General features: G+C 44.2%; 1 protein-coding gene across 1 annotated transcript in view; it reads left to right on the forward strand.

The window, feature by feature from the left end:
• Positions 1-24,718, forward strand: part of ACMSD (aminocarboxymuconate semialdehyde decarboxylase) — a 49,556-nt gene that overhangs the window by 16,338 nt on the left and 8,500 nt on the right. The window contains exons 4-8 of the mRNA XM_008143466.3: positions 487-536; positions 2,161-2,397; positions 7,011-7,104; positions 9,811-9,906; positions 11,242-11,414. Coding sequence (XP_008141688.1) covers positions 487-536; positions 2,161-2,397; positions 7,011-7,104; positions 9,811-9,906; positions 11,242-11,414 — 650 coding nt within the window. The remainder of the gene's footprint in view (positions 1-486; positions 537-2,160; positions 2,398-7,010; positions 7,105-9,810; positions 9,907-11,241; positions 11,415-24,718) is intronic.

Consider the following 24,718-nt stretch of genomic DNA (forward strand, 5'->3'; position numbering starts at 1 on the left):
AGAGATTTCAGTCCTCCTGGAGGCTGGATTCTGGAGCCAAATCCCGGGTCCCATTCTGAGCATTCCAGACAGTGGGACCCAGAACCACGTAGTAGCTAATTAAAGGGGGAGAAGGTGGCTGGGAAAAACACGGTCATTCATGAGCTAAGATAAAAAGCCCTGAAAAAAATTGCTGGGGAAATTCTTGCTTACATAGACCTTCACAAGAAAGGAGGATAGAAATAACCCTAGACAAAGAGTGCCAATTAGTTCTTAAATGATTTCATTTTTGTCCAGCTCATACCCCTCCTCTGAGAACCCAACACTGAGGGACGAGGGAGCTCTGGGACAGAGATCCTGAGAGAAGGTGGACAGGGAGGAGCAGCCAGGGAAGGGGGAGAGAGGACGAGGTGGGGTGGAGAATTGCTGGGCTACTTGGGCATAGGAAATACAGGAGTGTCTGGGCTATTCTCATCGGCTTCGCCTTTTCTTTGTGTCTGTGTCTAGGAGTGACTGTGCAAGCCCTTTCCACGGTTCCCGTCATGTTTAGCTACTGGGTGAGTGTGAAACTTCAAACCATCTCCTTGGTGGGCAAAGGGTATGTCTGGCAAGTAGGTAGATGACTCGGTCTTGACATTGCCCCACCTCCCCTCTGTGTCTCCCCTATAGAGATCGGTGGGGTCCCTCAGCTTCTCACACTGCAGTGGGCCCCTCTGGGCCTGTCTTCTTGGTCCTGTCCTTGCTCTAGACCCACATGGTCCAGTACAGTCGCCAACAGTTGCACATCCCTATGTGACTCGCATTGTATTTTCACTGGACGCACAGTTCTAGACCCAACCTAAATTTCCATCAGAACTTACCTGTCTGATGACTCGTCCCCGCAGTGCCTTACTCAGTAATCAACAAGCCAGTGTATTCTGAGGTGACGGTGATTTTGAGGTGGGAACAATAATAATGGCCTAATATGTTGCCTCTCCCAGGGAAATGTACAATTCAAAATGGGATTCCTGGAGTTGGACGCTTTTCCCCAAGGGATTAAGTGTCGAGTGCTAAAGCTTCAGGCATGATTCCGAGCATGTGGAAGGACACCTTTGTACACAGCTGGAGGTGCACCGGCCATCCGCTCACACGAGCCAATTCACTCATGTTGTGGTGTACGGAGCAATGGAAATACCACCTGCTCACAAATACTTCCCCACCAGGGCTCATAATTCCAGTGCCAGTGATTCAGTCTTGATCTGTTTCTGTAATTAGATTCATGATTTAAATATATTTAAATTTATGACTTCAATATGTCTAAATTTATCAGACTGGGTATCATTCTGACTAGACAAGTGAGATTGCAGGAGAACACCAAATTCCTGGCAGTGGGGTGAGATGATGTTGAAAGGAAAGAAAAGGCCCTAGCCGGTTTGGCTCAGTGGATAGAGCGTCGGCCTGCAGACTCAAGGGTACCAGGTTCAGTTCCAGTCAAGGGCATGTACCTTGGTTGTGGGCACATACCCAGTAGGGAGTGTGCAGGAGGCAGCTGATCAATGTTTCTCTCTCATCGATGTTTCTAAGTCTCTATCCCTCTCCCTTCCTCTCTGTAAAAAAAAAATCAATAAAATATATATTTTTTTAAAAAGAAAGAAAGGAAAGAAAAGAATGAAGAAGGAAGAGTTAGGGGAACAGAAAGCAAACTTCATCTGCATCAGCATTTTGCTAGGGTAACTGTGAGTGTCATTGCCTACGGAGGGACAGGGAGGGGGAGAAGCAGGGACAGGAGAGCTGTACAACATCCTGACGTCACACAATGAGGCGTGACAAGGAGAGGCCCTGGTGACGTCAGGCGCCCGGGCCCAGCCTCCTGTGTGGGGGTAGAGGAGGTACCTAGGTGTGCAGTCTGTGGGCTCCTGTCTGCAGGGGTGGGGATGCCAGGCCCAGTAACTGTGTCTGTCCCTTCAGATTACAGCCTCACTATTTGTAATTAATCATCAACACTAGCAGTTGTCTTTGCATTTGCAATGCCTGGCTTCTGGGTCTTCTGCAGCAAGTGCCTGTCCCAGCCTGTGCCTCAGCTTTCTGCGGGGAAAGCCACTGAGAATGACAGTGATTTCGCCTGGGGGGGTGTTGTCCGGAGTACAGCGCTAAAGAAGGAGGTTCTGAATGATGTGGTGTTCCCTCATCTGTCTCCACCAGGCCAAACCTCAAGACACGTTAGACCTGTGCCAGTTTTTAAACAACGACTTAGCTGCCACTGTAGCGACGCACCCCCGGAGGTTCGTGGGCCTGGGGACGTTGCCCATGCAGGCCCCCGAGCTGGCCGTCAAGGAGATGGAGCGCTGTGTGAAGGAGCTGGGCTTCCCGGGGGTCCAGATCGGCTCCCACGTCAACACGTGGGACCTGAATGCGCAGGAACTCTTCCCTGTCTACGCAGTGAGTGCGCGGCGGGACCAGGCACCGTGCTAGGCGCTGGGGCTGGGCACTGGCTGGGCGCTGGGGCTGGGCACTGGCTGGGTGCTGGGGCTGGGCACTGGCTGGGTGCTGGGGCTGGGCACCGTGCTAGGCGCTGGGGCTGGGCACTGGCTGGGCGCTGGGGCTGGGCACTGGCTGGGCGCTGGGGCTGGGCACTGGCTGGGTGCTGGGGCTGGGCACTGTGCTGGGCGCTGGGGCTGGGCACTGGCTGGGTGCTGGGGCTGGGCACTGGGGCTGGGCACTGTGCTGGGTGCTGGGACTGGGCACTGTGCTGGGAGCTGGGACTGGGCACTGGCTGGGTGCTGGGGCTGGGCACTGGCTGGGCGCTGGGGCTGGGCACTGGCTGGGTGCTGGGACTGGGCACTGTGCTGGGAGCTGGGACTGGGCACCGTGCTGGGCGCTGGGGCTGGGCACTGTGCTGGGCGCTGGGACTGGGCACTGGCTGGGAGCTGGGACTGGGCACTGGCTGGGCGCTGGGACTGGGCACTGGCTGGGCGCTGGGGCTGGGCACTGGCTGGGCGCTGGGGCTGGGCACTGTGCTGGGAGCTGGGACTGGGCACTGGCTGGGAGCTGGGACTGGGCACTGGCTGGGCGCTGGGGCTGGGCACTGGCTGGGCGCTGGGGCTGGGCACTGGCTGGGTGCTGGGACTGGGCACTGGCTGGGCGCTGGGGATGGGCACCATGCTGGGCGCTGGGGCTGGGCACTGGCTGGGTGCTGGGGCTGGGCGCTGGGGCTGGGCACTGGCTGGGTGCTGGGGCTGGGCACTGGCTGGGCGCTGGGGCTGGGCACTGTGCTGGGCGCTGGGGCTGGGCGCTGGGGCTGGGCACTGGCTGGGTGCTGGGGCTGGGCACTGTGCTGGGCGCTGGGGCTGGGCACCGTGCTGGGCGCTGGGGCTGGGCACTGGCTGGGCGCTGGGGCTGGGCACCATGCTGGGCGCTGGGGCTGGGCGCTGGGGATGGGCACCATGCTGGGCGCTGGGGCTGGGCACTGGCTGGGCGCTGGGACTGGGCACTGTGCTGGGTGCTGGGGCTGGGCACTGGCTGGGCGCTGGGGCTGGGCACCATGCTGGGCGCTGGGGCTGGGCACTGGCTGGGCGCTGGGACTGGGCACTGTGCTGGGCGCTGGGACTGGGCACTGGCTGGGCGCTGGGGCTGGGCACCATGCTGGGCGCTGGGGCTGGGCACTGGCTGGGCGCTGGGACTGGGCACTGTGCTGGGCGCTGGGGCTGGGCACCGTGCTGGGCGCTGGGGCTGGGCACCGTGCTGGGCGCTGGGGCTGGGCACCGTGCTGGGCGCTGGGGCTGGGCACCGTGCTGGGCGCTGGGGCTGGGCACTGTGCTGGGCGCTGGGGCTGGGCGCTGGGGCTGGGCACTGTGCTGGGCGCTGGGGCTGGGCACTGTGCTGGGTGCTGGGGCTGGGCACTGGCTGGGCACTGGGGCTGGGCACTGGCTGGGTGCTGGCGGGAAGAAGATAAATGCGCCACCTCACTGGGAGGGGGAGAGAGAGATGCCGCTGACATGCTAGGACATAGGAGCAAACATGGGAAGAGCTCCCATAAGGAGTGGCCATTCCATTGGGAGAGGGGCAAGTGGAAATGCACCTTGAGTTAGCTGAGTGAAATCTCTTTTCTTTCTATCACCCATGCTCTCCTTTTAATCTTTCATTCAGAAGCCAAAATGTTATCCTTATCACAGCCACTGTGCAAAGAACTGTGTTAATGACATACAAAACAATAGTTATTTTTGCTTTGGGGGAAAAAAATCATTATTTTTCAAAATTATATAACATAATTTTGAAGAAATTACAGGAAATAAAGAAAAGTGTAAAAAGGAAAACATATCCCATAGTCCAATGTAATCCATAATCCCACCACCCAAAGAGAAGTAACTACTGCTATAGTGTATTTCATTTGTTTTTTTACATATATCTATATTCTATTATATGTGTCACTTCATATCCTAACTGAGAATTTCCACCCTAAATGAAAAGTCTCTTAATGGATGATTTTTAAATAACTGCATAATAATTCCAATATATGCATATGTTTTGATTTATTTAATCATTCCTCAAGTAAACCACTTTGTAAGCCATATATTTTGAAAATCTTCCTCTGCCTCCTGTTTCAGCAACGGAACCTGCTTTCCTTACACCAGGAGTCAAGATTCATGATTCTATATTCAGCTGCATTTCAGAATGGTCTACTTCCCTCCTAGAATTAGGATAGTATTATTTTCTATTATTTTCATTGTAAATATAAAATCTTTCATAATGAATTAATAGATATTGGTGCACTCACCAGGCACTACACTCACTGATCGTTTATTCTTTATTATCTGGTGAGCTCTGACTACATGAGGGGAAATTCCCATTTTTGTGCCTATGGACCCTGCCCACCAGGCGGGAGATGCCTGTTAAATTGCCTCCTGGTGACCTGGAGGCTTAAATGTTCCTCTAAATATTGAGCTCCCTGAAGATTACTGGCTGCAGTGGCTGAGCTGACGCAGTGAATGTTTTCTGGAAACTTTAATGAGCTTTGAAAGAGGATTTATTTATCTGTGTATCCAAGTTGTTTCAGCACAGTGTGAGCAAACCTTCAGCTGCAAGTCGCTTTATTACTCATTGGAACTGGGCTCAGAGAGCAGCAGCCGCCTGCTGGGTACAGTCTTCTCATTTGTGTGACTAGCTTGACCCACCCATCATTCTAACGAGGCTGTTTGGGGGCTTGCAGTCCCTGAGGGGGTTCAGGAGAGCCCCCTGGCCCAGCTGACTTACCACGTCCTGGGGTTGACAGCACGTTTATTTGGTTGGCAAGACTTGCCAGCCTCACTACTCTGTAACTTGTGTCGGTAACATGAGCTGAAACAAATAAGAGGGGTTTCCATGAGCCAAGTTGGCTGTGTCATGTCAAGGTCGGCCTGGAGTTCCGGGGTGTCTAACTGTCCACCTTAGTTCCTAGACCTTCTTTCTTAGTGAGTGAACCCAACATCACACTTTCAGCACCGTTTTCAGGCACTAAAGTGACTTTGTGACGAGTATGAGGCAGACAGAATGGTAGTGGCAGGCTACCTGCCTCTATCACTTACCAGCCACAAGACCTGAGAGAGTTACTTAGCCTCTGTCTGCCGTAGCTCTGTTCCCTGTAAGAAGGGAGTAACACAAGTGCTCATTTTATAAAGAATAAAACTAGTTAATAATTGTAAAATTCTTAGGATAGCTTTGGCACATGGTAAGTTCTCTGTTAATGTGAGTTACAATTTTGAGAGTATAAGTGACTTCTGTTTGTGTTCTCTACAATACTTCACATACAAAAGGTGATCAAAAATATTTGTTAATTTGAATTAAAAAGAAACAAACCATCGTAGGCCATAGAATCAACTTTTGTACTAATGAGGAGTCAAATCCCACTGAGATATCATGGTCATGTGTCTTTGTCAAGCCCAAACTACCCAAGAAGCTGGTATTCTCTTTCCAGCCTGCATCCATTATCAGGTTTATATCAAAAGGTTTCTATCTCTTCTGCTCCTCAGAACCTGTTGAATTAGAAGTCCTTTCTCCAATCTACCCTTTGCCTGCCACATCCAGAATCCCATGTTGTCCCAGAATTGCTTCTCCATTTTAAAAAAATGTTTCTGTACAGAAGTCCCATTGTATCAAACTAGTGAGTCCACATATTAATATGTAAGGGTCAGATGAGTCATCCAGCCACCAATATATTTGGAAATGTGCTAAGAAAAATATGTTTTGAACCTTGCTAAGCACTAATACTCAATGCCTGTTGAGGGGACTTTTTAAAATGAAACATTTTGCTGAATAAAGGTCATTCCATCCAGATGGTATTTCCATTTCCCAGAAGGCCCTGGAACAAGTTTGCTCATGACCTTCATCACAGCACATGCCTGATGGAGGCACTGAGATCTCTTCCTTTCTTTAAAGTGATTTCATTCACACCAGGCTGTTTAGGGACTCCTGGGGCTGAGCTCCTGGGGCTTTGTGAAAGCCTGCAGACCCCAGAAATTCCCACCCTCTATCAGGCTCTGAGTGACCAGAGGCTTGGGACAGGCCAGCCCACCCCAGCCCAGTCCTGAACCCCTGACTCTCAGCCCATCACTTCCTCACTCTCCGTATCCTCAGTTTCCAAGTGGAGAAAAGGAGGGGACACTCCAGTCCTGACTCCAAAGATAGAACCTGAGCAGTCCTTCCAAGGAGGAACCAGCAGGGGAAATTTCCCTGGCATTTGAGGTACAAGATCAGTCCTTAAGCATTTTGCTCTCAGCCAAAACATCTGAGTGATGGATGTTTGCTGTGACTTGTTTTGCCAAACAATATATTAAATTCATCAACCTCAATGGTAAATCCACTCATCCCCCCTCATTAAATCTAAGTGTCCTTTTTATTTTCCAAGCAGGAACACAGTTTATCAATGACTCTTTTATAAAGATCAGGGAACAACTTCAAAAATATTTGGTTTGTGTATTCGGATCAATATAGACCTAGGGAAAAGCAATTTCCCTAAAATAGCACCCCGTATCTGCTGGCTCACCCAAATAACCCTCTCTCTCATTCCTTCTTTGAAGGCAGCTGAGAAGCTGAACTGTTCCCTATTCGTGCACCCCTGGGACATGCAGATGGACGGACGGATGGCCAAATACTGGCTCCCTTGGCTCGTAGGTTTGTGTCCGCTTGGGGGCCTAGAAAAGAGATCTAACTTTTGTATGTTTTCCCCAATTATCTGTGAAACACTATTATGTCAAAGAGAGAAAGTGTAATTTATTAACAGGATTGTGCATTATTGAGCTCTTACTCCGATTATTGCTAAATATATTATCTCATTTAGTTGTAATCATATTCACACAAAACGCTCTGAGGCTGACATTATAATAACCATTTCATGGACGGAGAAACTGAATCTCAGAGGGGTTAGGAAGCTTGTCCAAGTCACACAGTTAATAAGTGAACATGGAATTTACACAGATCAGTCTGACTCCAAAACCACCTCACCACACAGACTCCCAAAAAGGCTCCAGAGATAAGTACCCTTGCCTGTCTAACCGATTTTTCTAGAAGCCAATGATAGCATCAGCTCTTTCAAATGAGAGCCCTGGAATTAGGAGGGGAAGGTCACCTCACACCGCCCAAGGATCGGAGGCCCTGATTACGGGTGACCCAGGCTTTCAGTTTCCGTTACCTGCTCCTCTCTTCTGCTCTTTGCCTCCTCCATTCATTCGTGGTTTCAGATGAGGGACAGGGAAAGAGGAGAGGCCTCCCTTTAGCCTGTCCGCTCTCTCATTAGCATCCTGATGAGAAAAAGACATGAAGACAGGTTAGAATCCTGGGGCCACGTGGGAAGAGTGCAGCTCGTCTACAAACCCAAGGAGTGGTCCCCGCAGAGCAGGGCTGGGTTTCCCTTGGGAGGCCATTACCCATTCCCTTCTCCGCCTCGTTGGTACAAGTAATTAAGAAGTAACCACCATAAAGCATTAAATGGAGCCGTATATTGAAAGTAAAACTGAATTTCAGTTCCAGCTCATCTAGATTTCTGTATAACCCGTGGCAAGTCATTTCACCTCCTGACACCCCAGTTCCTCGTCTGTAAAGTGAGAGAACTGGTTTGGATTCTCCTTCTACTCTGATATTTTATGCCCCTGGCATTGCTTTTGGAGACCCGTGTATTTAGTGAGGCAGCTTCCTATCTACTCCCCACCAAATTTTGAGCAGGAATTGGTAGGAAAAGATCACCTAAGAAGCCCCAGTGCTTTCCAGCTTCACAGAAAGTCTCGTTCTAATTCACACAGCACTTTGACAAGTCCCACAAACTTACATACATGGCAACTTCCCACATGAAAAACAGAGGAGAGAACGAAGGGCCGCTTCGTCATTCATTTATGCAACACATATACACTGAGGTCCTGCAGCATGTCAGGCCTATGCTAGGCACCGAGGATACAGACGTGGACAAAACCTCTGCCTTCCGGAAGTCTATGTTCTGGTTGGAGGAAAGAGACAATAAACAGGCACACAGATCGTAAACAGGCTAATTTCAAAATTCTATTCTGATGCAAAGGTGGTCATTAGTGATTGGAGGATTCCCGGCAGGGGTGGGTCATACTCCGATGTACACTGCAAATATTCTGCTTTGGCTCCTGTATGGAGAACGGATTGTGGAGTTATGGTCCAAGTGATTAATGGGAAGCAGAATCATAGGACCAAAAGGAAGTGATGCTGTTCATCTCCTGCCTTCATGAAGCTCTGCCCATTTCAGATGGACATTAGTCTATCATGCTTCCAGAATTCCCAAGAGGCCAGGGAGCCAGGGTGTCGCTGTCCACAGAGCAATGGGGCAGATGAGCACCCACTAAAGCCCCATTAGGCAGCTGGAGAAGCAGGCTTCCCCAGAAGGCGCCAGGCTCAGCTGTGGAGCCTGCAGAGATTCCTTAACCACAGTCTGGAAAGCAGTCATCTGAAAATGAAACCCAGACTGAGTCCGAGAAAGTAAAGACACCAGGCATGAAACAGACACTTCTAGGAGCTTGAAATCATTCACTTTAATCCAGCTCTTTTCTTTTTTATTTGGGGGGGTCGGGGGAGAACCATCAATTTGTTGTTCCATATATTTATGCATTCATTGGTTGATTCTTGTATGAGCCCTGACCGGGGATCAAACCCACAACCAAGATGATGCTCTGACCAGCTGAGCTACCTGGCCAGGGCTTAATCCAGTTATTTTCAACCTCAGCTCTAAGAAGCAGCAAAAATTTGTGAGGAATAATAATATGAGTCAATATTTATTGAGCACTTATTAAGTGGCAAGAATTAACAATGATCATCCCAACCCATTTACAGATGAGGAAATTGAGGCACAGGGAGGCAATTAATATTTCCTGAGCATCTCTAATGTGAAGTTCTGGCCAAGAACTTTCCTGACATCATTTTCAAGGCTCCACAACAGCCTTGCAAGATGGGCAATACTGTCCCCGTCTCACAGGTGAAGCGCAGGCTCGGGGGCTTTAAATACCTTGCCAAAGGCTGGAAAGCAAAAATGGGAGGAGTTAGGGTTCAGCCCAGATTCATTGTACTGTCTTGCCCCATTGCATCCAAAACTGAAGCTGGGGGAATCAGGACAAAAAACAGGTCCTCTGGCTCCTTGGCTATTCTATCCATTAGGTGACTCTACCTGCAAGTGGCAAATAGGAAGCATCAGATGGTTCTGCTCGCCAAGGTAATCGCCTGTATATAAGCAAGCCATGCTAGGGCGCAGGGACCCCACGTTTCTCGGCACTGACAACTACAGCAAGCCGCCGTTCCCCACCGTGAGCATCACTGAACTTCGTACCAGAGGGGACAAGCCCTGTACCTTGTGACTGTTTCCTCTTTCAGGAATGCCAGCAGAGACCACCACAGCCATTTGCTCCATGATCATGGGTGGAGTGTTCGAGAAGTTTCCTAAACTGAAAGTATGTTTTGCACATGGAGGTAAGACCCCATCTGTTTTGTTCAGCTCAGCTGCCATAACAAAACAACACCGACTAGGTGGCGCAAACAACAGAAATTAATGTTTTCACAGTTCTAGAGTTCCAAGACCAAGGTGCTGGCAGGCTTGGTTTCCAGTGAGACACCCCTTCCTGGACTGTAGAAGGCCACCTTCTCACTGTGTTCTCACATGGCCTTTACTCTGTGCATGCACAGAGAGAGAAGGGAGGGAGGGAGGGAGATCATTTGGCTGTCTCTTCCTCTTCTTATGAGGACACCAGCCCTATCAGATTAGGGTCCTACTTTATAACCTCATTTAGCATTAATTATCTCCTTAAAGGCCCTATCTCCTAATACAATTGGGGGTTAGGTTTTCAACATATAAATTTTGGAGGGACACAATTCAGTCCCTAACATCCTTTCAGTGATCTTTCTAGTCATAAAGTATATGATGGTTCAAGGAACCAAATTCCATTTTTGCTGACAAGTTTAGTTTGATTGGCACAGTTTTTGCTTTATTTTGTTTTGATTTGTTTTTATTTAAATCTTTGTCAGACTACAAGCTGTCCAGTTTCCAATAATCCCTACCATTCACTATTGTTTAAAATAGACCTATTTTATTCATTTATATTTCCTGCTTGGACTCTATAAGTAATTGAGTTTGTGACTCTTGGACACACAGACACACACAATCAAACTCTTCGTGCTGCTCTCTAATTTTTTTCCTTCTCACCAGCATATAGAGACATCTTCCAGGTCAATAAGTATAGAGCTTCATCATTTTTGATCATTGCAAGTATGGCAATACATTTTTAGATGTTATAATTATTATTTAGATATTCCCTAACTGATAAGTTGCCTCAATATTTGCTCATATGACCACACCATTTGAAAACTTTGACCACATATCTTTACACACTTGTCTTCTCTCTTTAGGATGAATTCCTCACATCTGAATTTCTAGATGAGTTCCTGTGGGTTCTTCTGGGTCATCTCTCAGCATTTGGAACCCAGTAGGTCCTTTGTTAACCAGCTGGGTTATAGTAACTTTTCTTTGCATATAACATGAGGATTAAAAGGAATCTTTTTCAGCTCTGGCCAGTTGGGTGGAACATTGTCCCATACACCAAAAGGTCATGGGTTTGATTCCGAGTCAGGACACATGCCCAAGTTGCAGTTTCAATCCCCATGTGGGAAGCAACCAGTTGATGTTTCGCTCTCACATCTATGTTTCTCTATCTTTCTTCTCCCTCCCTCTCTCTCTAAAATCAATAAAAAGAAATAAAAAGGAATCCCTTTCAACCGAAGCAAGCCCTCAGTAATGGGTTTTACTTGCAGGTGGAGCCTTCCCCTTTACAGTAGGAAGAATCTCCCATGGATTCAGTGTGCGCCCAGATCTGTGTGCCCAGGACAATCCAATCAACCCAAGGAAGTACCTGGGTTCCTTTTACACAGACTCCTTGGTTCATGATCCCCTGGCCCTCAAGCTGTTAACAGATGTCATAGGAAAGGTAAGCTGGGTCTACCATCTGGATGGCTTATAGAGAGCAGAGTGCAGGATCAGCAACCAATTACTTGGTATCTCTCCAAAAAAAAAGGGGATGGAAGAAAAGGCAACTGAAGAAAGAACAGGGACAGTGAAATTTGGGATTAGGCTTGTTTGCACAGTGGGTGCTACGCAAATCATCCTTCACCAGAGAGTATGTATCTCCAGGGAACCATTGTATATGCCAGGGAAATCCCAGATAATCCACATGGCCAGGAATTCCCCAGATCAGCTCCTCTTTTTTAGGGTCATCTCTGTACCCATTCAAAATGATACATCACGATGTAGTATGCAGAAGAGAATCAACAGTTTTGAAGTCAAATTGACCTGGGTTAAGATCCTGGCTCTCCCTCTTACTGATAGGGTAAATTGTGAGCCTAACTGTCCTCATTCACTAAGTAAAGAAAACTGGAACATTAAAGAGGGGGAAATGGACCACCTGAAATTTCTTCCTGAAACAGCATGGCCTACGTTTTGAAAAGGATTCTCTCATTTGGAAAAAGACCAGCACAGTAGTACTTTAAATCTCACAAGAAAAAAAATCTTTCCTCCCTTATAATCTGCTAGCTGCTCTCTCTGTTGGCAGCATCTCCACCCTTAAGTATTCTTTGAAAATGCTAACTTGGCAAATTATCACAATTTTAGAGCAAACACCAGTCTGATTAGTGAAAAGTCTGAAATAGTTTTTCAATTCTGCTGTATTACTGACAGACATCTGTAGGAGGTTTCCAGATTTTCCCAAGGAAAACAAATATTAGGGGTTTTCTAAAAGAACGTGGACATACTTAAAGATTTGCAACATGGTACTTGGCTTTAGAGGAGACACAAAGGCAAGCATTTAAATCTTGTTTAGCAGAAAAAGAGGCCCATCTGAAAGGTGCAAGTAGTGTTCTGTCTCCAGCATGGAGACTTCATCTCGCCGTGGAGCTGACTGCCTCTCTGCTGGAGAAACTGGCTAGAACATAAACGTTACACATTCTGGTTTGGTAATAAGTTCTGAGATGTATGTCTGAGCCTTCGAGCTTTTGCGTTGTCCCTGGCAAAATGGATGCTTAGCAGCTGGTTGTGACTGTGGATTATTTTTGGTTTGGACAGAGGGGTTAGGGGCAGGTGTGCACACAGGCAACTGCAAAGAGGAGAAGCTGAGAGGCTGTGAGCTCTGGCCTTTGAGCAACGGAGGAGGGGAATGGGATATGGCGTGGAATTTGGGGAAGGGTCATTTCTACTTCCTCCCATCAAGCCTAGTACCCCCTGGTTTTCTTGAAAATGGCAAAATCAGGGGAAAACACCCTTGGAAAATATAGCACTGACCTTATGAGGGATACCATCCACAGTGAGGCATACTCTCAGCATGAGGGATACTTCAAACAGCATTCAGGGCAATACGTATTGGCCAGGGGTCAGAGCAGAAGTGGAAGAACATGCAAAAGCCTTGGGATAGACGAGATAGTGAGCATATGGGAGTCCCTCTTAGGGACCCACAGAAAAACTCAGAGGGCACTTTGCAAAGTTAGAGAGCTTACATTCAAATTGTGAAGATTGGAGCCATTATAATTTGGGCATCCAAAACAAATATGACCTCGTTTTATGTGGCCTCACAGTCTGGTGAACCAGGACATGTAAGTAGTATCTATAATGATAAAAGGGTAATACGCTAATTAGACCGGATGTCCTTTCGGACATCCTTCTGGATGACCTTCTGGATGAAGCCGGGGCTGCAAGGGAAGCCCGGGTCCCAGGTGCCAGAGGGAAGCTGGTGCCGGCAGCCGAGGGAAGGAAGGCCTACTCTTGCATGAATTTCGTGCATCAGGCCTGTAGTATATTAATAATTTAGGATTCTCTTTAAAAGACTAATGCTTCCTCATTCTAGTTATATTCACATCAGCAAATCTCTCAAAAACAATCCCCAAACCAAAATGGCTGAGGAAAGTCCTAGCATGGAGGCTGGGCTAGAAAGCCACTGTCCAGATTAGATTGAGAGGACTAATGCTGTGGAGGGAGGCCTCCAGGCCAGGGGAAAAGGAACTAATGGGATATTTGATGTGTTTGAGAAGTTGAAACAATGACTGCCAGGCATGCAGCAGATCTGTTGATGCATTAGGGACAAACAAATAGTACGTGCACAGAAAATTAAGCAAATGAAAGAAAAGGAAATAACTCCAAGAAAACAAACATCCACATCACAGCAGATAACCATTGTACATTGCTTAATCAGCAGTGAACAATACTTACAGTCATAATAGTGTAAGTACTAAGTACTGGTTTAACTAAAAATTGTAATTCTATTGGGAAAATGGAGAAAAAAAGTTGAGTAAGAAAGAAAATCTCAATGATTATAACAGGAAGTCAGTAAATACTCTCTAAAGCAAGCATGTCAAACTCACGGCCCATGGGCCGCATGTGGCCCACAACAAATATTTCTGTGGCCCAGCCAATATAATGGCATGTAAGAAAGAATAAAAATTTGTAACTTAATTTTTACAATATTCTGTTATACATAATTATTAATAACGAACTACTACGTTCGATAATGACTGATTACTATAATCATGTTGCATTCATTTCCCTACACGCCTTACACGCAGGCGCACCATTTCTCTCCACTAATACCAGCAGCGAATATTTTAGCAGCCAATTGCCACAACATTAGTATTGGACTGACTTGTTTGATCTGCGCAACAGGAAATATTTCGCTTTCAGAGAACAAGAAAAATAGGTTTATTTGCGTTACGCTTATTCATTTGTGCAGTTATTCAGTGTCTGGTAAGTTAAAGTTCAAGAAAAAATATTTTTATTAAAATGTTTTATTATTTTATGTTTAACAATTACTCATTTATTTCAGCCCTTTGTATTCAGCATGTCTCTATCGAAATAAACCTACGTTTCTAAGAAAATTGAAGCTTTTGGGGTTTTTTTGTGGCCCACATAAACTTAAACCTTGTTTATTTGGCCCATGTTAGCCTTTGAGTTTGACATGCTTGACTTAACCCCAAACTACCAATTTTATAATTCTACTCTTGGTACATATAAACACATTGTGAACCATCGTCTATTAATTCTATCTTCTTGAAGAAATACCTTCAGGAGTCTTCTGATTTGCTCCAATCTGGACTGGGTTGGTATTTAGACCTGCTGCACAGATGTCATCTTGAAATCTCCCTTTGCTCACCACCCACCCTCCCAGCGCGCACACACACACACACACACACACACACACACTGAATTCCCTGTTTCCTGAATCCTATGATTTTCCAACTGCTTAGTGGAGAACATCCTCCAATAACTTTCTGAGAAAGGGCATATGAGAGATGAAATTTTTGAAACCCTAGTTAACTATAAATGTCTTTATTCTTCCTTTATAATGAGTTGTTTGGCTAGGTATATAATTCTAGCTTGGAAACTGTTTTCCCTATTAATTTTAAAGACATTTTCTATTGTATTCTGACTTCCACGGTTGCTGTTGAGTAATGTAAAGCCATTCTAATCTTTGAATCTTCATATAAAACCTGTTCCTCTCCCTCCTCGCCCCAATCTCAAAGACTAAGAATTTCTTTTTGTCCTGAAGTTTCACAATAATGTTACTTGATGTGTAACATTTTCAGCCATTATACTAGCTACTTGGTGAGCCCTTATATTCTGTAAATTTTCTTAATTTTTTTCTTTCATGACTCCCTTTCCTCTGTTTTCTCTTTCTGGAGTTTCTATTATTCTAAAGTGGAACCTTATTTTTATTTTTTATTTTTGTCTTGTATCCCCCTTCTTTGAGTTTTTGCTTTATGTTCTGGGAGACTTCCTGAAGTTTATTGATAAGACCTTATATTTAATTAACTTTGATTGTTTATTTAATTTTCAAAAGCTGTTATTATTGTTCTTGCTCTCTAAACTTTTGTTAACATCTTCTTCGTGTTGAGTGGATACAATATCTTTTCTTATCTCTCTGAATATACTAATAATTTTGGGAAATTTACTTATCCCTGCAAATCTTCATCCAATAGGTTTTTTCCTCTTTTAAAAAAAGTCTCAGTCTTTCATATTAAATGTTTTCTTTAAATGTCTATAATCCTTGGCTGTCTGCTCATATTTAAGAGCAGTAACTGAAAAGGTGACCAGAAGTATCTGCATATGGAGGGGGCCTATCAAGTGTGGTCTTCTCTATAGAGTAATTCGACTTAGCCATGGACTTTGAAAGATGTAAGTAAATTGAATTCTTGTACATTGCTGGTTGAAATATAAAGTGGTGCAGCCACTTTGGAAACCAGTTTGGTGGGTCTACAACAAGTTAACCATAGCCCTACCTGGTTTGGATCAGTGGATAAAGCATTGGCCTGTGGACTGAAGGGTCCCAGGTTTGATTCCAGTCAAGGGCACATGCCCAGGTTGTGTGCTCAATCCCAAATGTGGGGTGTGCAGGAGGCAGCCGATCAATGATTCTCTCTCTTCATTGATGTTTCTATCTCTCTCTCCCTCTCCCTTCCTCTCTGAAATCAATAAAAATATATTTTTAAATAAATAAGTAAAATATTTTTTTTAAAAGTTAACCACAGAATTAGCATATGTTCCAATAATGCCACTCCTAGGTATATACCCAAAGAAATTGAAAACAAGAATTCAGACAAATGCTTGAACACAAATGTTTATAACAGCATTATTTGCAATAGCCAAAAGGTAGAAACAACCCAAGCGTTCATCAACAAATGAATTAGGCAAAATGTGGTATATCCATACAAAGGGATATCATAATCAGCCATAAAAAGAAATGAAACACTGATACAAGCTCCAAGTGAATGGACCTTGAAAATATGCTAAGTGAAAGAAGGCAAACACATCAGTCACATGTGGTATGAGGCTATTTGCATGAAGTATCCAGTATAGGTGGATCCACAGAGACAGAAAGCAGAATAGTGGTTGCCAGGGTCTGGGGGTTAGGGTGGAGGGAGAGGGCAGGGGGAGGAGGGAATGGGGAGTGACTGCTTTATGTGTATGAGCTCTTCTTTGCGGTTGTGAAATGTTTTAGAACTAGATAGAGGTGATGGTTGCACAACATAGTTAATGTACTAAATGCCACCAAAGTGTACTAGTACACTTTAAAAATGGTTAAAATTTTTGCATTTTTAAAATTATAGTTACCTTAGTGAGTGAGAATTGATATCTAATTGTAGTTTTGATTGGCATTTCCCTAATGACCAGTGATGTGATATGAATTGCACCTCAATTTTTTTTTAAAAGTGAAGATGCCTCCCTGCAAGTTAGACGTTCATCCCCTCCAACTAATATATCTATTCATATGTTCTTTTCTTTATTTTTAAAAAGAAACCAGAAATTCTTGTTCTGTAAGATAGAAAGTGTTTTTATTTCACAGTAAAAGAAATGGTTCACTTTTAGAAGGAGCAATGTTATTTTAGGCATTTTAGGCCTCAAATTTCTACAAAAGGCTTAAATGTGATCTTATCTTGGGTATTTGATCTGTGGATTAAAAGTTGAACCTAGGGGGATGAGAAGAGATAAACCAAAGAACTTATATACTTACTAGAGGCCCGGTGCATGACATTTGTACACTGGGGGGAGAGGGGGTGGGGGTCCCTCAGCACAGCCTGTGCCCTTTAGCAGTCCGGGAGCCCTCGGGGGATGTCAGTCTGACTGCCACGGAGGCGGGAGAGGCTCCAGCCACCACCGCTGTGCTTGCCAGCCATCAGTCCAGCTTCTGGCTGAGCAGCGCTTCCCCTGTGGGAGAGCACTGACCACCAGGGGGCAGCTCCTGCATTGAGCGTCTGCCCCTGGTGATCAGTACGCATCATAGCGACCAGTTGTAACGCTGTTCGGTTGATTTGCATATTACTCTTTTATTATATAGGATATGCATAGCCCATGGACACTGGCAATAGGGTTGTGAATACCTGGGGGGGCTAGGGGGCGGCAAATGGAAGACATCTGTAATACTATCAACAATAAAAAATAAAAATAAAATGTTGAACCTAAGCTGGAAACGAGTCGGGCTCGAAGGCCAAAGCTTCTTCACCCCTTTTCCATGCCTTCTTTACCATTCCAGACCGCTTTGTTCAGGAGCTCTAAAGGTTAGGATGATCTGGAAGCAATGAAAAGATCTTTTATCACCAAAGAAAGACTTTATGAGGTTTTAGGCAGTGGAGCATATCATATGTGTTTGGAACATTTCCATCTGATTTAAATTTAAATGTATTTTAATATGTCTATCCTTAACAACCCCTCCAACCTGTATTCTGGTGAAAGGATGTTTTCCTGTGCACTGTTGTCCTAGATAAAGTGGGACCCTTTTTGTATCTAAGCTTCCTGAGAACAAGAGTGTATCTTACTACCTTTTCAAGAAGTTGTGATAAATGAGAAGGTCAAGTCCTGGCTCTACTTCCTGTTAGCTGGGTGATCTTCAATAGCAAGTCACTTACCTTCTCAGCCTGTTTCCTCAATTGTAAAATGGAGATAATAACCAGGTAGAGTTGATGTGAGGAGCTAAATAATACTATGCCAAAGGACAATACAAATGTCAGTGATTTATATTACCCAGTGCTTTACAAATAGTAGGTGTTAAGTTAATGTTTGTTTAATTGAGTTGTGTAATGATCTTGTGGATATAAGGCTAATCTTACTTTGCATTGATTGAGTTAAATCTGGCTCTTTCTCTAGGAAATTATGTCTCAGGGAACCAACTGAATCCTAGGTATACTAGAATGTTTGTAGTGAGCTATGTTATAACAGAGTTATGTTGTATTTACTGCAATGCTACTAATGAATATGCTAATGAGAGGGTAGTTAATTGTTCCTTTTCCAGAAGACAAACGAACGCTCCTCCGCTATTTGAATTTATTTAGTAAGCCACATCATTCAGTGTGCACAGCATTCCCTGAAAATGTGAGAAAGCTAATGCAGCCCAGAAGGTGAGCACTTTATTTCTCTTCCCTGGCAGGAATACTAATCACTAGTATCATCAGCTCAGTAAGTCTTTGGCCTCATAGGCTATGTGTGCTGCTGGCTTTGGGAAGGGAAATATATGCTAGGCAGTCTTGTTGGTACTGAGAAATCAATCAAGATCATTCCCTGCGTTACTGCCTGATAAAGAAAACCAGTGTCCATCTAGAAGGTATAGTGTCAGGATCCCAGAAGAGGCCACCATGGTACCCAGAATGCCCACCATTAGAATTATTCCTTTGGAGTTAATGGTTTTCAGAAAGCTCCAACAAAATGTAGATGTTGTCAAGAATTCCATTAGCACAGATATCCTTAAAAATTGGTTCATTATCGATCCAAGGGAATAGACTCCTAAATCACAGACAAGAAGACAGAAGAAAGTTCCAGCTTTTGGGAGGTCAGGATCAGGTATGTTACTTGGGATTCTGCATGTAATCCACTTAAAACCTAATCAATTTGCAGTTACAAGATAATAAGTAGTAGAAAAAGCAATACAAAAATTACTTTTAACTCAAGAAGTATTCTTTAGCATCAATCAAGTAGAGACTGATACTAAGCCATGGAGCATACAACCTTCACCCTGCAGGACATAAGACGTGTGAGGAATCTCTTCTCCCACCTTTTCCCTGCTACTATCTCTTTTCTCTCAGAACAAGAAAAGCAATTATCAAGAACTTCACTTTCAGTTCTTTTATGCTTACTTCCCTCTCCTTTATGAAATTACTAACAAATTTAAAAAATTGTCAAAAGTTTACCAGGAGGTATCAACAAAAGGTGTACAGATAGATAAGGGTATGGAAAATTCACAAACTAGATTGTTACAAGAGGATAATTAACCTCATATGGAGAGGAGTTGTAAACAATAGCTATAAATAATAATTAAATGCTGCCAAATCCTAAGTTTGGTGTTCTGCCACAGGCATCCAAAATCTAGTTAGGAAGGGGAGCAGGGACACATCTTAACCAGGAAGGATAAATTGCTGAGGAATGGTTTTCATTTCTGCTTTAAAGCCATTTGTTTTCTCCATATTAAAACAGAACAGACACACACACCCCTTCTTAAAATGTATTTCTGTCCTAGGCCATAATACTGGGAGTGGAAGAATCCTGGAAAAGTAAGAAAAATTAATTTCTAGATTTTAATTTCATGCCAATGTAGTTGACAAATGTAATATAAGCATGGGACTTTTAAAAATTATGTTTTGTTTTGGCATTGTAAACAGCTTTAGCAAAAGGAGTAGCAATATGGACAGATGAAACTCCAGTGAATACCAGCAGACAGTTAAGAACAAGATCAGCTGTTGGCACAGATGTCAGTACACATAACCTTGGGTCTTTGGGGCTTCCATCAGCAGGTGTAGTTACTCAGTTTTATACAGTAGTGAATATAGGAATCTAGAAATCATTGTTAAGTCTATTGTGGCCTTTCTCTAAATTTTATTAGGTACTTTACCATATTATTTCATGTAAATATTTTCATAAAACATAGGGGGAAAATTTTTGTAGAAATCAAAGTTTCACATCCTCACAACAGTTCGAATTTAGAGTTTAAAATACATTTAATATTTAAGGCTTAGTAATAATGAGACTTCCCTTTTTCCTACAAGCAAGTATTCATTCCTTCAATGCACACATTTGTTAAAGCAACTCTCAGATTGATTATAGGTGCATGTCAGAGTTTTATTTCCAAGTTGTTTCAAAAGAAGAGGCTTTCTGAACAGTACAGTTCAAAGATTCTATCTTGGAAGAGACATGTTATAGGGGGAAACGGGTTCAATAGTTCTGTTAGACTGCGGGGGAAAGAGGAGGAGTGGGGGGAGAAGAAAAATTATATCTAGAAGGCTAACTATTTTCTAGGAAGAGCAGCTAGTCACATCAGACCACAGAGTGCTGCTTCAGCTCAGGTTTGGGACAACTTTCTTTCTCACATTTATGTGTGTGGGAGGGGTGGGGGGCGGGGAGTGGGGAATGCCACGTAAGGAATTTGGGCTTTACTTTCTGGATAATGGGAAATTATTGAAGAATTTAAGTAGGGATGGGGCATGATTGGATTTGCATTTTTAAAATACTGTAGCATTCTCTCCAGTGTTAGATATAGATTAAAATGGATGAGACTGAAATCAGGGACACCAGTTAGAAAATTATAGTAGTGGCCCAGTTTAATTCAATAAACATTGACTCTATACCAGGCCTTTGGCTCAGAGATGGAGACACTGTATATGTCCCATTTCTTAGCTGAGTGGAGGAGATAGAGACACAAGCCTGGCTCCACCACATTAGCTGTGCAACTCTAAGCAAGTTAGTTGTCATCTCTGTTTCTTTATCTGTTGAATAGGAATAATAATATTAAAACCTATCTCATAGGAAGGTTGTGAGGATTAAATGAGTTAATGAATGTAAATGGCTTAGAACAACATCCTACAAATAATAAGCAATCAATAAATGCTAGATATTATTACTAGCCTCTCTTATAAAAGAGTAATATGCAAATTAACCATCACTCCGCTACATAAGCCACACCCACCAGCCAATCAGGGCAAGTATGCAAATTAACCCCAACCAAGATGGCTACCAGAAGGGAGGCTTGGGTTTCCCTGGCAACAGAGGAAGCCAAGCTTTCCACACACTCTGGCAGGCCCAGGCCTCCACTCAAGGATACAAAGTTTCAATTATAGAAGATACATCAATCCCAAGAGAAATGGCTACTGGCCACGGAGCGAGCAGGAGGCTTGGCTCCACTCCAGGCTACAAAGTTTTCATTGTAGAAGGTAAATAAATTCCAGATACCAGAGCCTCTGCTTGGGTCGCCAGGGGCGTGGCTGGCCTGCAAACCACCACAGGCCCCTCGCCCAGGCCTCTCCACACCCCAAGGGAACCCCACCCTGATCCAGGACACCCTTCAGGGCAAACCAGCTGGTCCCTACCCGTGCACCAGGCCTCTAACCTATGTAATAAAAGAGTAATATGCAGATTGACCATCACTCCAACACACAAGATCAAGATAGCTGCCCCTATGTGCTCAAAGATCCTGCCCCCATGTGGACACAAGATGGCCACCACAAGATGGCCAGCAGGGGAGGGCAGTTGGGAGGGACCAGGCCTGCAAGGGAAGGCAGTTGAGAGGGACCAGGCCTGCAAGGGAGGGCAGTTGGAGGCAATCAACCCTGCAGAGGAGGGCAGTTAGGGGTGACCAGGCCAGCAGAGGAGGGAAGTTGGAGGCAAACAGGCTGGCAGGGGAGCAGTTAGACATCAATCAGGCTGGCAGGGGAGTGGTTAGGGGGTGATCAGGCTGGCAGGCAGAAGCGGTTAGGGGCAATCAGGAAGGCAGGCAGGCGAGCAGTTGGGAGCCAGCAGTCCTGGATTGTGAGAGGGATGTCCGACTGCCGTTAAACGGGCAGTCGGACATCCCTTGAGGGGTCCCAGATTGGAGAGAGTGCAAGCTGGGCTGAGGGACACACACCCCTGCCCCCATGCACGAATTTCGTGCACCGGGCCTCTAGTCTATAATAAAAGGGTAATATGCTAATTAGACTGGATGTCTTCCAGATGTCCTTCCTGACCAAGCTGGGGCTGGAGGGAAGCCAGCCCGGGTCCCGGGTGCCTGCGGGAAGCCGCAGGAGGGAAGCCCGGGTCCCGGGTGCCAGAGGGAAGCTGGTGCTGGCAGCCAGGGGAAGGAAGGCCTACTCTTGCATGAATTTTCGTGCATCGGGCCTCTAGTTATTCTTATAAGAGAGTAACTCATAGAAATGTAAGAAGTGCTATGAATAAAAGTGTGTATAGGGTGCTTCAGGAATAGAGAGGTCACACTTGGCTGAGCTAAGAGATGGTAAGAGCCTAAGTTAAGGGAGAAACTAGGGAAGGGAAGTACAAATGATAGATGCAAGAAATAAATACAGGAAAAATCCAAAGCTTAGTGACCCATGACATCCAGACATATCTATATTTATGGATTTAAAAAAACAAAACTCCATATTGTTAAGATATCAGTTCTCTCCAAATTATAGGTTCAACATAATCCAAGCTGAGGCTAAAATTTATAGGCATATGCAAAGAATCAGAGAGGCAAAATAATTTTGAAAGAGAAAAATAAAGTTGGAGAGTTTCAAGAGCTGCTATAAAGCTAAGGTGGACAGCACAACGTGGCATCAGCATAGGACAGCAAGGAGGTTGATGGAGTAGACTAGAAAGTGCAGAAATAGACTCACTCTTGTCTGGTCAGTTAATTTATGACAAAGGTACAGAAGCATTTAAATAAGGATTGGAAAGCCTTTTCATAAATGGTGCTGGAACAAGTAGATATCCATCAGAGGTTAAAAAATGAACCTTGACTCTACTTCACACCACACACAAAACTTAATTTGAGGGTGTCTTTAATGCATGCAGGGTTGGTTTGTAAGGACCAGTGAATAATGCACAAAATTCCTGTTTGTTGGCACACTGTCGAGGCTACTGAGAGCCCACGTTCCTGAGACTTTTCCCTTTCCACAAGAAGAGAATAAAAGGGGTCAGATGATGGCAGCACTGTTCTTAACAGCCAGGCCTCAGCAATCAGTGACTTTTGAGAACACGGATGTGTATTGCACTGAAAAGGAATGGGCAAGCCTGGTGCCTGCTCAGATCCTCATGTACAGAATGGGATGCTAGAGAATATGGGGCTGGGGCTTTCCTAACATCCTCCACTTCCAAACCAGCTCTGATCTCTCAGCCTGAGCAAGGGAAAGAGCCATGCTTCATCCAGCCACAGGAAGCCCCAAACAGGAGGAGCAAGAGATCAGGTCCTGCAGGATACATCTCAAAAACAGGATTTACCTACTTAGCTAAGATCTTATCACATGTAATAAAATTAAAAATTCTTTAAAATCATCAGTTATGAGAAGGCAGGACAAGATTTAACCAGTTTTCCAAGTAAGAAATTGATTTAAAACCATTGTAAATTATGTCAAATACACATTTTCTTTTTCTGTAGACTAATAGATTTAATGTTTTCAATTCATTAAAATTATTCATTTTAATGTACCAAAATAGTTAATTTGAGGATCATACACGTAAACATAAAAGCTGACACTATAAAATTTCAAGAAGAAAATGTAAGAGAATATCTTCTCAACTTGAAATCCAGCAAAAATATTTTAAATATATTTTATTGATTTTTTTACAGAGAGGAAGGGAGAGGGATAGAGAGCTAGAAACATTGATAGGAGAGAAACATCGACCAGCTGCCTCCTGCACACCTCCTACCGGGGATGTGCCCGCAACCAAGGTACATGCCCTTGACTGGAATCGAACCTGGGACCTTTCAGTCCACAGACTGACACTCTATCCACTGAGCCAAACTGGTTTTAGCCCAGCAAAAATATTTTAGACAGGACACAGGAAGAAATAAACATTTTTAAAAATGATCAAATTACAATTCATCAAGTTAAATACTTCAGTTCATCATAAGAAAAATTAACTAAATGAATAGATAAGTCACATAATGATACAAAACATATTTTTATGATAAAGGACTTATACTCAATAATAAAAAGGCAACCCAATTTAAAAATGAACAAAAGATTTAAATAGCCACTTTCCAAAAGCCATACAACTAGCAATAAACATGTTTACAAAAGCAGGGGGATATGAGTGAATGTAGCCAAAAGATACAAACTTCCAATTATAAGGTAAATAAGCTCTGAGTATGTAATGTACAGCATGGTTACTGTAGTTAACAATACTATGTTGTATATTTGAAAGTTGTTGAGAGTAAATCTCGAAAGTTCTCTTCACATGAAAAAAAAATCTATTACTATGTGAGGTGATGCATGTCAACTAAACTTACTGTGTAATCATTTCTCAGTATATATACAGTAGTCCCCCTTATCATCAGATTCACATTCCCCAGTGTTAGTTGCCCATGGTCAACTGCAGTCCAAAAATATTAAACAAAATAAGCAATTCATAAGTTTAAACTTACACACAGTTCAGAGAAACGAGATGAAATCTCGTGCCATCCTGCCCATCTCTTCTGGGAAGTGAAACATCCCTTTGTCCAGAGTACCCAGGATGTATGTACAGCACAATAAGAGAGAGAGACCACATTCACATAATTGTCATTACAGCATATTCTCATAATTATTCTATTTGTTACCAGTTATTGTTGTTCATCTCTTACGGTGCCTAATTTATACATTGAACTTTAGAATATATATATTTATGAAAAAAACAAAGTATATATATATATATATATATATATATATATATATATATACACACACACATATATATATATTGGGTTTGGTACTATATAGCTTTAGGCACCCAATCGGGGTCTTGGAACATATTCCCTGT

Source organism: Eptesicus fuscus, chromosome 11, assembly GCF_027574615.1.
Source record: "Eptesicus fuscus isolate TK198812 chromosome 11, DD_ASM_mEF_20220401, whole genome shotgun sequence".
Classification (NCBI taxonomy): domain Eukaryota; kingdom Metazoa; phylum Chordata; class Mammalia; order Chiroptera; family Vespertilionidae; genus Eptesicus; species Eptesicus fuscus.